This window comes from Canis lupus, chromosome 23 (assembly GCF_048164855.1).
Source record: "Canis lupus baileyi chromosome 23, mCanLup2.hap1, whole genome shotgun sequence".
NCBI classification, from domain to species: domain Eukaryota; kingdom Metazoa; phylum Chordata; class Mammalia; order Carnivora; family Canidae; genus Canis; species Canis lupus.
In genome coordinates, this window is record NC_132860.1 from 19,527,299 (window position 1) to 19,542,009 (window position 14,711).

Genomic DNA, 14,711 nt, shown 5'->3' on the forward strand with positions numbered 1-14,711 from the left:
GGGCACCAGTTAGAGAAACCGGTGCTGACCTCAGGAGACCGAATAGGATCTTTAAAGGCTTGTGATCTGCGCACAGGAGAAGAGGATGTTCCACTCAGAGAGGGCCTGAGGAACTCAGATTCTGGAGCTGTCAGAGCAGGGGAGACGGGTGCATTCCAGGGGCTCCAAAGGGAGAGCCGGGATTGGCGGGTGTACACTCTAGGGAAGTCCAGCAGATGCGTCTAATAGAGCTGGGAAAGAGTATAGTCTTATGAGGTAGTGAGCCCTCGGTCACAGAAGCAAGGGCCAGACGCCAACGTGAGGGGCTGCCACGGAAAGATTCTTGCATCTGTGGCTGAGCGCGTCCCCGTGTTTAACCACGACATCAGCACAGAAAGGATGGGAGCTGTCGCGCCCCTCTGGCTGTGGGTGGAAATCCTAGCATCCCCCTTCCCGGCAGTCAGATTGGCAATGCCTTGTTAAAGTTTTTCTGAGCCTGTAAAATGGAGGAGACAATAATAAATCCTACCCCACAATGGGGTGAAGTCACGCCACACAGAGGGGTGTGCATAAGCAGAAAATGGGAGAGGAAGCTTTGTCTTTCCTCCCGCGCTCTTGTCCCGTTAATGAATGCATTTTACAGTTGCCAAAGCTATAACCTGCTCGGTGAAAAGACTCCAGCAGACATGTGACCAGAAATGCAGTTTCCATACCTTGGGTTCTACCAGTGGGGAGATCTGGTTCCCGTTGACACACTACGCAGTGGCAAGAAGGATTTCAATCCCATGGAGAGAGAGAGACCTGTATTAGTCGCAAACAACCACCTAGGACCACCTGCCGGCTGCAAGGCTCATTCCCTCCCTCCCCATCTTTGCCAGGTAATCACCATCCACGGAAGGAACAGAGATCCCTGTCCAATTCATGGACAGATGTTCTGGGCAGCTGCCAGCGACCAGAGAGCCAGAGGCACCGGATCACAGGGCAGAGCCACCGAATGGGCCCTGTGGCTCCTGCCAGTCCAGCCTTCATTGGTTTCCTTTGTAATTGCCAGCGCTGGTACGCCGCTCAGACCAAGGGTTGCATGCGGCAGGTGTCCATAAAGGTGCTCTGTCAGGGAAGGAGCCCTCATCTCCAGGGACCCTGTCACCTACCCCTCTAGCACTGGGGTTACCCATGTGGTCAAGGGTCGCTCTCAAATAAGGGGTCACAGAGCCCTCCTCACATCTTTCTAGGCTCTTAAAAAAGCTTCCTCTCTAATCTCCTAAATTATCTCATGACTCATCAACTTTATTCACATTATCTCTTCATTCAAAATCTCCACAATGCTCCCAGAGTGGCTCTGGGGATATAAGGCCAGGATTCAAGACCAGGGTTTGATCTGACTCATGGCTCTGAATTTATATTCTCCTACTCCCCGTGCCATATCCCAAAGCCTGCCTGTGCCCACTTCTACATCTTCTCTGTCAACTCCAGGCAGCATTTCCTGCCCCTGCCCTGCCTCTACGATGCCTCGGGCCACATCTGATTGGTTTTCTCAAAATGTTCATGTAATTCCTGCCTCCCCGTCAGCTACAGAAAGCCCTCTATAGGGGGGGACCTGTCTGTCACAGAACTGCTGGGTGAGTAAGTCAGGAGTCTTTATGGAGAGACCAAGAGGCTGACCTTGTCCACAGATTGACTTCTCAGGTCTTCTAGACTACAGGAGAGTTTTTTCTGAGCTCTGGAAAAACACAAAAGAAAGTTAACAAACAGTTACTAGAGAAGGTGTGTCATTTGCGCACAGAACATTCCGAGTTGTCCAGTTTACCAGTTGTCTGTTAAGTGAGTTTAGGATGAAGGTCAGGGAAAAACCATCCTCTCATCACAATCACTACATAGGAGACTGGCCCATCCCGGGGGATAGCCTGGTCAGACAACATATTGCTGAGGGCATGAGGGCATCACTTAAATCCAAATCAAAGGACCTTGGCATTCCCTGAAAGTCTAGAATACATTCAATTCTGTTACATTAATGGGAGCTAATTGTTACGTAGTCATAAAAGAAGGCTCTGTAGAGTCAAAAGACAGGAAAGGTGCCAACACTGCCTTGTCCGTGAATCTAAGACGGAATCCAGGGAGAAAGGAGCTGTACCACATGAGAGTGAAAATGAGCACATCAGCCAGGCACAGCTCCAGAACATCACCTGCTGGATCTTCCAACCCTTTGCTCCAGCTCCATATACCCTCACTAGTCTGTTCAGAGGAATTTGCTTTTTCAGAGATTATTTTGCAGAGAAGGGCACCAATTGTATAGAGAAGAGGCAATGCCACCAGTGGTCATAAGGGTTATTTTGTGACAAGTCTCCCTGGCAGTGTTATTTCTCAGTTCATATGAGTAAAGCAGAATCTCTTGGCACATTGGTCTCCTATGAGCCTGGTCAGTGTGAGTTAGTCAGTGTTGACTTCCTCCTGAGTGAACTCATAAACTGAATTTCTTATTGTGCAAAACCTACTGGTCAGTTGCTGTCTTTGACACTGATAGTTTTTCTCTAGGGCTAAAGGCTGAGGGAAACAGTGGCTCTCTAGAAAGTGGGGTCCTGAGCATGTGAGTTCTGGACTCTTAGCGCCATTCTGGGGAAGCTTCCATCATACTTATGGCCAATTTCCCCAGATACCCTCACTGAAAGACAGTCTGCTCTTGGCAGTGGAGCCTCTATGTCTCCATTACATGGGGCCCAACTTGGAAGTGTATTCTAAATTATTGACATAGGAAGCTAGAAATGGGTTCATTTTCGAGGGAACCAGACAGGTGGCAGCCAGGTGATCCTATGGGCCAGCCCGTTATAATTGCTTCCCCAAAGCAATTAATCAACCTCCCTGTAGGAGAAATGGCTCTCCCTGGGAAGCCTGGACTGTCACAGGGCTCTAGGGATCCTGAGAGCAGGAAGGACTCTCAAGAAGAGCTGATGAAAACGAGACCTATGTCATGGCATACTCCCAGCCCCGAGGAGCCACTGGTGGGCACAGACAACCTACAGCCACCTCTCCTTTGAGCCTCCAAGCCCTGGTCAGGTCTACTCTCAGCGGCAATGGCCCAGACCCTTAGCCCATGGGAAGGGAAGTCTTTCTGTGGCCAGGGGAGGAAGGCACGGTTTGTGACTGCTCCGTAGCCAGGGCTACACTGTGGCCACTGCCAGGGTCTGGAGTGCTGCTCAGTGGAAGGTTAGGTGTGCCTAGGACATGGTGGCTGTGCTCACTATGCATGGCCAGTCCATGCAGGTGCCCTAAGAGGGGCCTGAGGGCACAGCAGCTCCAAGGAAATGATCAGGACTCCTACCTGGTTTCCAGTGATTTCTGCGGTAGTGGAGGTGGCCCCATGGTGGGAGAGCTACATCTTGGAGGCATCTGCACCAAAAAACAGAAGTCACTGTAGGGGGCAGTTACTGTCTGGAGACTTCCTACCATCCTTTCTCCTTGAGGAGTTCCACTTCCTCCTCTAGGTACAGCCAGGATGGCTGTGTCAGTATGGGTGCCTTGCTCTTTCAAGATGCCAAGGAGAAAGGAGTATTGGAAACCTGGGCCGACCTGCCTCTGCTCCCCAGACCTGCATCCATAACCCTGCAGTAGAGGCCTGACACCTGAACCCCTGGGAATCCTGTTTCTCCTGCCCTTTCTGAGCCAGGATGTTCAGCTTTTTCTTTCATTCAGGAAGCCACCACACACCCTTTCAAAAACATGCCTTCTTGGTGTAGGTTAGCCAGAGTCGATTTCATTTGCTTACAGTGAGAAACACTATAATTGATATATTCACTTAACAAACATGGGCAACATCTCCTGCCTGCCGGGCCCTGTGCTGTGTAGGCTAAGTGCTCCGTACACTAGACAGGCAGACAATTAGGATAAACGATCAGTATAGACATCCTTATGGTACTGATACCTATAATGCAGTATAGAGATACAGGGGAGGGAAGGATAGTTCAGAAAAGGGCTTCAGAGGGGAGAACATTTGAGAAATGAGAATGCACTTAGTGAAAAGGCTAAAAGGGAAGAGCATTTTTAAAAAATTTTTATTTATTTATGATAGTCACACACAGAGAGAGAAGCAGAGACACAGGCAGAGGGAGAAGCAGGCTCCATGCACTGGGGGCCCGATGTGGGATTCGATCCCGGGTCTCCAGGATCGCGCCCTGGGTCAAAGGCAGGCGCTAAACCGCTGCGCCACCCAGGGATCCCCTAAAAGGGAAGAGCATTACAGGTGGACCAAACATGAGTACTGGTGGTGTCTACGGAGGACACGGTTTGAAGTTTTCAGCATCAAGTACTAAGTGCAAAGATGATCTTTTTCTCTAGAGCCCAGTAAGTACCTTTTTGGTCTACTATAGGGAGAACCCTGGTATTATAATACAGTTGTCTGGGCTTTTTGGTCAGATGGATGGGAGTCTAATTCCAGGTGCTGCCATCTACCCACCATGTGACCTAAAGCAGATCATTACCCTCTTTGAGCCTCAGCTTCACAATAAAATAAGAATCCCGACAGTGTCGTGAGGAGAAATGAGGTGAGAGCCATGTACAGTGCTCATCACAGCGACCACACAGAGCTACCGAGTGCCAATCATTGGTACCGTATTGTTGTCAGCAGTCTGGAATGTTTGTCTGAGTTGGTGACACTTTTGCTCCTCCCTCAGAAAAGCTGAGCTAGACTCCTGAGATCCTCTTCGGTTTGGCCATGCTAGAGTTTCATGAACTTTTTAGATCCTGGGCTGAAGCCCCTTCTCCACCTGAGAAGAGATCTTTGCATTTATTTGCTCATTTGTATCTAGTCTAAATGCAGAGAGATTCATGTAATAGGACCAGCAAAAGAGAAAAGAAAATCTTCCTGCTGGTTATAGGGGCTGGAGGAGATGTCTGAAATAGGAACGGATCACTGCAACAGCTGGAGGTATTCCCCTCGACGAGCAAGACACATTTATTCATTCGACAAATATTTGCGTTCTCCTGGGCACCAGGCACTAACATAGATGCTGGAGAAACAGGGGGAAATGAAATGAAACCACCTGGGTCTCTGTTTATCTCCCAGATAGGAAAGATGAAAAGCATTAAGGAACTGGATTGAGAATTTCTGTCTTTGCAAGTCCAGTCTCTATGTGCCACCCCTCCCACTCTGAATGCAGGCCTGTACCTGGGTGCCCTCCACCCTCGGTGCTCTCCCCAAGGGCTGGGAGGACCGCTCCACCCACTTAGGTTCTCACCTGTCATGCTTTATACCTGACAGGTACCTAATTAGACCCTCTCCCAAGCTCTGTACAAGCTCCTAGGGCCTGCAGAAACCCCACATCATGGATGAAACACAGCACCTCTGGTTTAAATAATTCTTCGGGGCCTTTATTTGCAGTGCTCCACTTTCTGAAACTTCCCTCGAGTTCTTCTTCATTGCTTGAGAGAGTTCTTTCTGAGGGCCCTGGAAGCATGAATGCAGAAGAGGGTGGGGGTCATTACTGTGGGAGTTGTTCAGAAACCTGTAATGATGCAAAATTCTAACAGTCTTTCTCCTTCATGAAGAAAGCCTAAGGAAGATATAAAGGTACGTTAAGAGTGTGAGTCCTAAGATTCTTCAGGGGATCTGAAGAAGGGCTGTCATGAGGGTCATCTCAAGGGCAAAGCTCGTGGGTGGAACAGAGAGAGGGCAATCTCTACTTTCCCTCCCAAACCTCATTCCTTGGCCAGGCAATTAGGCTCTGACTTGACCTCAAAGACCAGAGGAAAATGGGGCTGTGATATGTGTGCAGGATCAGCCAAAGCTCAGCTAGAATGACAGGTCTCTGAATACCCTCAGAGCAGCCCCCTCTTGCGAAGCAGGTGCTTTCCCAGGGCTGTGGTAGGAGCCCAGGTCAACGGCGTGGAGGCGAAGGCAGGCACCCGGCATCCGCCCTCCTGGGCTCGTATGAGCACTAATGCTGCCTGCGTGGTGCCTTCAGCCTGGCGGCAAGCATGAGACGCCGACAGCTCTCCCTGCCCTCTGCCTTCCTACGGGAACCCAGGCACCTAGAGACTCAAAGAAGGCTCCCCACGTGCCCTGGAAACCTGCTCGGGGAGCTTTTAGATTCCTCAGGAGGTGACAAGCTCGAATCCCCCGTGAGGGGTACTGAACTGATCTTTGGCTCAGGTTTGACTGCACTCACTGCCCCTAAGGGGTATCCAGGAAAGAACATATGGGAGACCTCCAAGGACAGGGATTCCCAAGGGCTCGCATCGATGGCTTTCTCTTGACTATCTGCTTAGTCCCTGGGAGCTCTGGACTGTCATCAGACATGTTTCTAGAAATCTAGAATCTAGACAGTTTCTAGAAATCAATAGCTGCTACCAATTTCCCACCGTCCAGGACAGTCTAACCAGCTCCATTCTCCAGCAGAGGATCATCCCCAAATAAAGAGGAGTCTCTGGTGAAATGCCCCTGGGTTTAATGCAGTAGATGGAATTCCTTTCTGGGAGAAAATGAAGAATCCTCCTTGCCCTCACCTTGAGTTGCCATCATCATCTCCTTCACCCTTCGGTACTGGTTTAGCAGCCCCGTGAGCTCCTCTATCCGACGGTCCTGTCAGTGTGAGAGCAGACCATATGTGAACACCACCACTGGCCCCTCAGACGACTTCTCGTGGGGGCCCACACTATGTTCTGGGCACACTGAGAAGATATGCTCTATGGAACTAAGGAATGCTTCAACGGGAAGCCTAGTGTCCAGAGCCTGGGTTCTCAGTGGTCTGCCCCCTAGGCGCTGCAAACATTCTTATCTCCACCTGAAGTCTATGAGTCAGGTCTCCAGCCATAAAACAATCCTTCGAGGGGCTTAACACATTTCCAGAAGCAGGAAACTCACTATCTCCCTATCCTTTGCAATCTGCCTCCTGGTTGACTATTGTCCTCTTGGAGCTACATGCCAAGAAAGATTAAAATAAAGCTGTTGTGTTTATCTCCAGTTTATCTCACCTGTCCCTTAGAAGTCGGAGATTCCTTGCACAACAGACAAAATTCCCAGAGGAGATCATTTCTTTCAGTGAAGGTCTGGGGGCTTGGGAGGCCATACAGAGTTTGGCCTTAGACAGACTCGGGGGTGACCCTGGCTCCACTCCCTACTGTTATCTGACCTTGGACAAAACTACTTGAGTACTTGGAGTCTCAGTTTCCTCATCTGTAAAATGCAGGGTTGTGAGCTTCGGGGCTCAAGTTAGCACCTAGGTGGGTGCTCTACAGTTACAGAGGTGGCTTTTCCAGGATCATGCAGGAACCAGATGTGAGGAGCAGAAGGCAGCAGGGTAAGTACATCACAGGCTGCCCAGGGTCCTCGTGAGGGGTCTATTGCCAGACCGTGCGCATAGGAGGTGGGTGGACGGGTCTCAAGTTCTCCCAGGAGTCTAAGCAGCTGTTACGACACTCGCAATAACTGTGGTGGTATTTATTACCCCACACCAGCACAAACAGGTAGGACTTGAATCTGCCATTGGGAGATTTTAGTTAGGCAAAGTCCCCAAGGCTTCAAAGCAAGAAACAGGTGGCTGAGGCTCAGTCTTGAAGAGGCAGCAGCCGTTCTCCTGACATGTCCCTGGGTCACTGGCCTGCTGGGCATGGCCCTGCCCAGAATATCAGAGACCAGTAGGGATGGAACAGCCAGAGATGTCAGCAGAGGAAGAACAGGGCTGCCTGATGATCGGCTTACCTTATCTTCATTGGCCACAAGTAAAGTTTCCATCCCCATTTTCAGACGCTGGATTTCTTGGTCTAGAAGAATTTAGGTGTAAGAAGAATTATTGAAACGCAGACAGCCATCCCCACGTGCTAAGATGCTGACACTTTCCTTGTGAGAACATTGCACATGGGCTCTTTTACTTCTTGAAGAGCCTGTGATGATGTCTGGCATAGTTGGTCTCATTGAATATTTGTTGGATTACTAAATGAATGAGCCTAGCATCTTATCTTCTCTTTATGGACATTAGCGGGGGGAAATCAAAATGCCATTTATTCAACAGTGACACAGAACAACCCCCAAATCTTTCAGAACCAAGATCTCAGAAGAATACAGACATTTATTGCCTATTACCTGAGTGGGTATGCACCTGGGCTGCTAACTAGTTTTGTAGAAAATCAGAGTGTCCCATGGATTGCACAAAGGAGAGTTTAAAACAAGGGGGGAAAAAAAGTCTACAGCTGAATGAAGATGAAAAAAGAATGATTATGTAAAAGAGCTGGATACTTGGCTTAAATTAAAATGCTCTAGTCAGAATTGACTAACAAATGTTTAGACACATCTATATATACATTAAAACAAACCCTACAATTAAGGAAAACTATCTTATTTCAGAAACCCATAGAATTTCCCTGTAGCTCAAGATACCTGTGTCAATCTGCCGTGGACAACCCATGGCCTGCTCTCCCTCTGGACCTAATAGGGACTCTTGATTTCTTCCCCAACTGACCTGATGGGGCAGGTCAAAGGCCGATGCCTAAAGGAGCTGGAGGTCATTCTGCTAAATGTTTAGGTCTAGGGATTGTCACATAATTGGAGTTTCAAAACAAAGACCTGTCCCTATCCCTAAACGGATTACTGCAAAAGGAATAGAGATAATTATGTAAACAAAGTACAGGAGACGAGGGAACCAAAGTATAGGCATCTCGCTTGCAACAAGAATAGGAAGAGTAAATATATGGGCTTTGTGGTAATAGTCATAGGGATTCATTTTCAGAGGAAAGTAGAGAGTGCCTGCTCACTCTCTTAGGCTCTTGGCAGCTGAAGATCAGCTCTGCAGCTCCATTTGCAGAGGTGGTAAGCTCCATACGAAGACTGGCAAACCTCAATGCTTTGGGCAGAACCCAACCTGAGGAGCAAATGGCCAAAGGACCAGCTCCAAGAGTTACCTGATGATTGATTAGAGGTGTGGACTAGAGAGAAGCAAAGTTGGAGGGGGAAGACTGCCTGCCCTAGAGTCAGGGCACAGGAAGTGTTCTGTGCAGATTAATTACCACAGGGAGTCTAGAATATCTTAGGGGGCTCCAGACCCCACCTTGAGCTTTGGCAGGTAGGGAACATGCTGGAAAGCTGGGAAAGACACCGAGAAAGGCTGAGGGAGCGATGGACATATGGGTCACCAATCTCCTTTTCCAGCCGGAGTCACTGTTTCAGGGCTGCCTGGCCTCCCCACCCCAGCCAGGGACCCAAGCCAAGCCCTGCTAAGGCTGAGAGGGGACCCAGCAGTGGGGCCAAGCCACAGGGTGACAGGACCTCCTCTAGCACCACCCTCAGCCTGTAGGTAGGAGAAGTCACAAGGTGTGTGATTATTTTGTACACCAGGTGAATAGCTGTAAATATCAAATAGGTGTGGATAAGAGGATTTGGGGATTCATCCTCTATTTTGAATCAGCAGACTTGTACTTATCACGGACAATCCACTGCCCTTTCACTTACTCAGTATTTCTTAGGGGCCTACCATGGCTGAATGCTGTGTGAAGTTCCGTGGATATGGTCTTAAATAGAACAGAGACAGTCCCTGGCCCCACAGTGAGGACAACAGTCTATACCAAGAGACCTCCCCAAACGCAGCCCTGATAAGTTTTAAGTGTTAGGACACAAACAAGAAGAATGCCGACATAGAGGACAATAGGACTGGGCGGCACCTCATTGAGGTACGGTGGCCAGGAAAAGTCTTTCTGAGAGGTAACATTTAAGTTGAGATCTAACGGATGAGAAATAACTGATTTTTTTTCTGTAACCTCAGGACCTTGTCTAGGTATCAGGTGAGCATCCATAAAGTGAGTGAATCACTAAAGCCTCCCTTATGGGGATGACACAAAAATAAGTCCTATCAATCAAGTGAAAAAAAGCTCCAGAGGTGGCTGTACAGAGCTTAATGATCAGACTACATCTGAGAAAGCCTTCAGAGCAGAGTCTTCTGGACATGGGAGGAGTTCATGGCAATGATTCCACCATAGAGCTGCACTTTATAGGCCCGTTCAAGCATGTACGTGCATGCGTGCACACACTCATCTATTCACTTGGGCATGTTTGCACACACACAGGACATACGCGCACACTGGCATGCCTCTCACATAGGCATATACATACTCACTCAGGGACACACACGTCCACTTACGAGAGAGGGCTCAGGGCCCAGGGCCAACCATGTTCGATCACAGCCACACCAGTTACCTTTCTCCGCATGGTCATTGTGGAGAGCCGCAGTCCGGGAGAGCTGGCTGTGCAGACGCTCAATTTCTGCATCCTTCAGGGCCACCTGCTCTTGCAGCTGGGCTACCTCAGCCTGAAAGAGCAACAGAGGACCCCTAGCGGCTCAGAGGGACTACCAGACTGTAACGAAGTACCTCAAGTCATTCAGAGACCAGGACCAATGCTTGGGTCCCATGGCATATGGGGCAGTCAGGAGCAGAGGTGTCAGAGGTGAGCAGAGGTGTTCACGGCCCTCCCCAGCAGGTGGCGCTCCTCCTGGCCAATCTGGCCCTGCCCCTGGCTCTGGCTCTTCACCTGCACCCTCCTACCTGACCAGACTCTTTCCTTATCCTGCCCCCTGAGGCCCAGTCACCACTGAGGCCTGAGGAGCTGGAAGTGTGCACAATGGGAGGGCTGCTGATGGAGATTCTCTTTCTGGATGTGGCCTTCCTTCTTCCAAGATATTCATGCAACAGCACGTATAAACACCATTGTAACAAGTGTGCACATCTTTCATTTTCCTAGCCCATACAGGAAGTATAGTGGAAATCAAGTCATTCCTGGTAGACGGAGAGTGAGCCAAGAGTACTCCCTCCTTCGAGTACTCTCCCAGCCTTCATGCATAGCCATGGCCTCTGCCCAGCCTCCAGGCCCTGTGCACACTCACCCAACATGTACTTCCGTACAAGCATTCAGGTGTGCTGAGCAGATACACTGTTGCAAATAAAGCATGTCATACAGCCACAAAGCTGCATACTTACATTCGTACACAGCCACACGGACAGTTGTACTGGCAGGTTCCCACATTTCCACTAAGCAGAGCTTGTTAAATTTCACACATAACAGTAGGTGTGATTTCCATATCTTCCCATCCTCATTAGAAGATCAGAACTGTGTCGGTCCCATCCCAAGGGGCACACTGGCTTTATATCCCTGCATGTCGCTACTGGGGAGACACCAGGAGTGCAGGATTCGAGGTCTAAGGCACAGAGCCACTCAGTGACCAGGCTGCCAACCCCACCTGCTCTAAAGCCAGGTGCCACCTACTATAGCCTGCTTCTGAGTTAATAGCACAGGTGGAGGCCCCTATCATGGAGCCCATCTCGGTGTATAGATCCACGGAGGCCAGAGAGCCAAGCCCCGCTACGTCAAACAGCTTGTTGAGGCCTACAGCCACAAGGCAGCTTTCCAGAGCTCACTTACGGCCTCGCTGCCTGTGACTTACAACTAACAATGTCGGTGGCTTCTGAAAACCGTAGCCTTAAGACTTTTGGTCCAAACGCCTCTCATTTCTACAAGGACCACAGTATTCTTAGAAGATATCCTCTTAATCTTTCTTGTACCTTCCATGACCATTTTCCCCTTTCTTTGCAGTCAGAGTGAGAGCTGGCCTCTGTTAGGAATCTGGAAGCCCAATGCTTGTCTGAGGGACCCACGACAGATGTTGGTGATGTGGGCCTATCGAGGCAGAGCCCAGCACCCAGCATACGGAGGTCTCTTCTCTTAAGGCCTGCCTCTAGGTGAGGTTATCTATTTAAAATCCTGTAGACTAAGTGGCCAGGCCCCACCTCCCATGTGCCAGTTTCCACAGAATAGGTCAGAAATGACAGGAGCTCTGTTGTGCTTAGTGTAGTACCGGTCCCCACAGCTGGGGAGTCTACAATGGCCCCAAGCTCTCTACCTGACCACGAGGACAGAGTACCCTACTGCCACGGCCACTGAGGCTGCACCTGTGCGGCAAGAGGTCCGAGGCAAAGGTATGCAGACTGGCAGGCAGGTGGGCACCCCAGCTCCCTGCAAGAACTCGGCCTCGTTAAACCCAGGGAGCACACCCTACTGCTGCTGCACTTGAAAATGAATCACTTTCAGGGACAGACAAGATTAACACAGAAAATGGAAGAACTTTTAAGAACGGGGCAGGTTTTTACTGCAGGGAATCAGGATTTTGTAGAGAAAAGAGCATGGTTTTTGGAATGACACAGATCCAGATCTGAACCTCACCCTGGCCACTCTGAGCCTCGGTTTTCTTAACCACCAAAATGAGGAAAATAAATCAATAGACCTCAGTAGGCTATTTTATTGATCAAATGAGGAAGAAGTGGGCGAAGGGCTTGATGTATTCTGGCACACAAGAGGTGTCTCACACCTGATAGTTACTAAATAACCTGTAGTATCTCAAAGGCCTAGATGCCAAGGCAAAGAGCTTAAGTGATCTAAAAAAAGGTATTTGGTTTTATAACAGGTGGCATGTTCAACTTCAAAGGCTTCCCCGAGACGGGATTTGCAGCAGTAGGGCACTGTGACAGAGGTTCTGAGCTATTTGAGAAAACCACTGCTCCTGGAACAGGTAAGTGAAGCACCCTACATACAAGGGTCACTTAGATAAAAACAGAGCTGGAGATAAGTGGGTTTGGTTTGCCAGGATCAGTGCTGACTTGGTATTATTCCAAGAGAGTTATTTCACTGCTCTGTGCCTCAGCTTCCTCATCCATAAAGTGGTTAAGAAAATCACTTTATACAACAGGTTATACCTACATCAATATCATGTTCAGAGTTTTAATAGAGGGACATATATTATACATAAATTACCAACATTAGAAACTAAGAAAGAGAAAGAGAGACCCCCCCCCCCGCCCCCCACACACACACCTCAAAAGAGAAATTCCTAGAAGGAAATATTAGGAATATAGCTCTGGGGTGGTATAGAAGTGATTTTAATTCATTTTTTAAAGGTTTGGAAATTCTCTGTAAGGGGTATTATTGTTATAAATCATAAAAATTAACCTAGAGGAAAAAATAAAATTACAAACTAGAAGTTAAGAAAATTCTTAAATACTCTTTAAAACTCCAGTAAGAAGCGAAATTCTGTTAACACACCTGGGGGGCGCTGCAGAGACCTTAGTGAAATAGCAGATGTGCCTTCAGAGGCTCCCTCAAGTGGAAATGCTGCCCAGGGGTTGTTCCTTCCCCCCAACCCCAGGACAGCCTAGCTCCCCAGCTCAATAGAAACTTGATTTAGTTAAAACAATAGTCAAATTATGCATCTATGGAATATGTATATATTATGTGTATATATAAGTATATTCCATATGTATATTCCATACGTATTCAAGGCTAAAAATGAAGCATGCCTATTTTAAAAACTGATTAATAAACGGACTGCTGTATTTAAAGTGATGCAGCCAGTATAACATTGGTGTTCATCTGCCCGAAGGCTTCTCCCTTGCTCACAGCCCCGTCCTGGTCCCAGGCCAGCCTAGGGGTGCTACGGGACACAGAGAGAGGAAGGAGACTCAGCTACTCCAGCATGAATCATCTCAGAAGGCTTTCCCTACGAGAAGGGCTTCTTAGACCCAAGCTGCCTGCTTGCACAATCTATGCACTGTTGCGTGTGCACACAGTAGGGTCAGTCTGCGTGCTTCCAGCTTAGGCTATTGCAAACCCTGGGCTTGAGTGCAGACCCTTGCCACCAGACCTCAAACTCTCTGAAAGCGTCAGAACCGCCTCTTACCTTAGTGGCCTTCAGCTTCCACTCATACTGATTCCGTTCATTCTCCAGCTCTTCCACCTTGATTTTGAGGTGTCTGAGCTCTTGCAGTAACTCCTAGAAGGATGAGGGAGAAAAACAAGGTTCTGATGGTTACAGAGCACAGTGTTCCCTGGATCTCCAACCCTGGTGAGGCTCATGCAGAGGATGCCTGGGGCAGGAGCACCTGCGTCATGCTCCACGCTGCAGCTTGAATCTTTAAACATGGTCCTGTTTCGGGAAAAGCTATTTGGGCCATTAGAAAACAGAAGCTAGGGAGTTTCAGGCACAGGAAGAGAAGATTTTCTTATTTTTAGAACCTGTTCAGCCTGCCCCTTTCTGAAATCCACATCCCCTGCGGGGTGTGCCCAGATTGTGCACAAGTGTGTGTGTGTGTGTGGGGGGGGGGGGCTATGCAGGACAGATAGGACTTGGGAGCAAGAGGAACAGAGGTGCAAAGCGAGGCAGCTTATTACAAAGGAGGAGGGAGCAGGCTAGGTGGGAGCACCTCTCTGTGCTGGAGGGAGCGATCTAGGAACCTGGAGAGGGGTGGCGTGTGATCCTGGAAGGCTCTAGAGAAGAAGGGACAACCAGCAGGACAGAAAACTAGAGAACAAATGCCAAATGTAGAGCCAGTCTGAGTGCTCCAGGGCAGGGGAGTGGGTCCGCTTAAAGGAAGGAGAGAGGGAGAAGGTATCCCAGAGGCAGACAGGGAGACAGTCTGTTGGGCTGGGGCGGAGGGCAGGAGGCAGTGGGAGGTGAGGCTGGAAAGATAAGGTGGGGCCCTACTGCAAGGGCTTTGGATGGCGATATATGGAGCTCTGATGCCAGTCTTTGGCCAGTAGGGAGCCACTGAAGGTCGCTGAATGAGGAAGGGAGAGTTGAACAACTTGGCCGTGGTGAGCTGGAAGTCAGATGGTTTCTTCTGACTACAGGGCCCTTTGCTGTCTAAACTAACCCTTTAGCAAAGATGACACCACTAAGCACCCTTGTCCCAAACCAAGGCTCCTTTAA

The 14,711-nt window shown here is 49.1% G+C and overlaps 1 protein-coding gene across 16 annotated transcripts in view; it reads right to left on the minus strand.

Moving 5' to 3' along the window:
• Nucleotides 1–14,711, minus strand: part of PPFIBP2 (PPFIA binding protein 2) — a 170,163-nt gene that overhangs the window by 43,040 nt on the left and 112,412 nt on the right. For 15 of the 16 annotated variants that reach the window (XM_072794206.1, XM_072794214.1, XM_072794209.1 and 12 more), the window contains 8 exons: nt 13,683–13,775; nt 10,154–10,265; nt 7,670–7,731; nt 6,475–6,550; nt 5,313–5,416; nt 3,296–3,363; nt 1,642–1,699; nt 693–734 (listed from right to left, as the gene is read on the minus strand). In XM_072794206.1, the coding sequence (XP_072650307.1) occupies nt 693–734; nt 1,642–1,699; nt 3,296–3,363; nt 5,313–5,416; nt 6,475–6,550; nt 7,670–7,731; nt 10,154–10,265; nt 13,683–13,775 (615 nt within the window). The remainder of the gene's footprint in view (nt 1–692; nt 735–1,641; nt 1,700–3,295; nt 3,364–5,312; nt 5,417–6,474; nt 6,551–7,669; nt 7,732–10,153; nt 10,266–13,682; nt 13,776–14,711) is intronic. The other variant, XM_072794205.1, reaches the window with a different exon arrangement.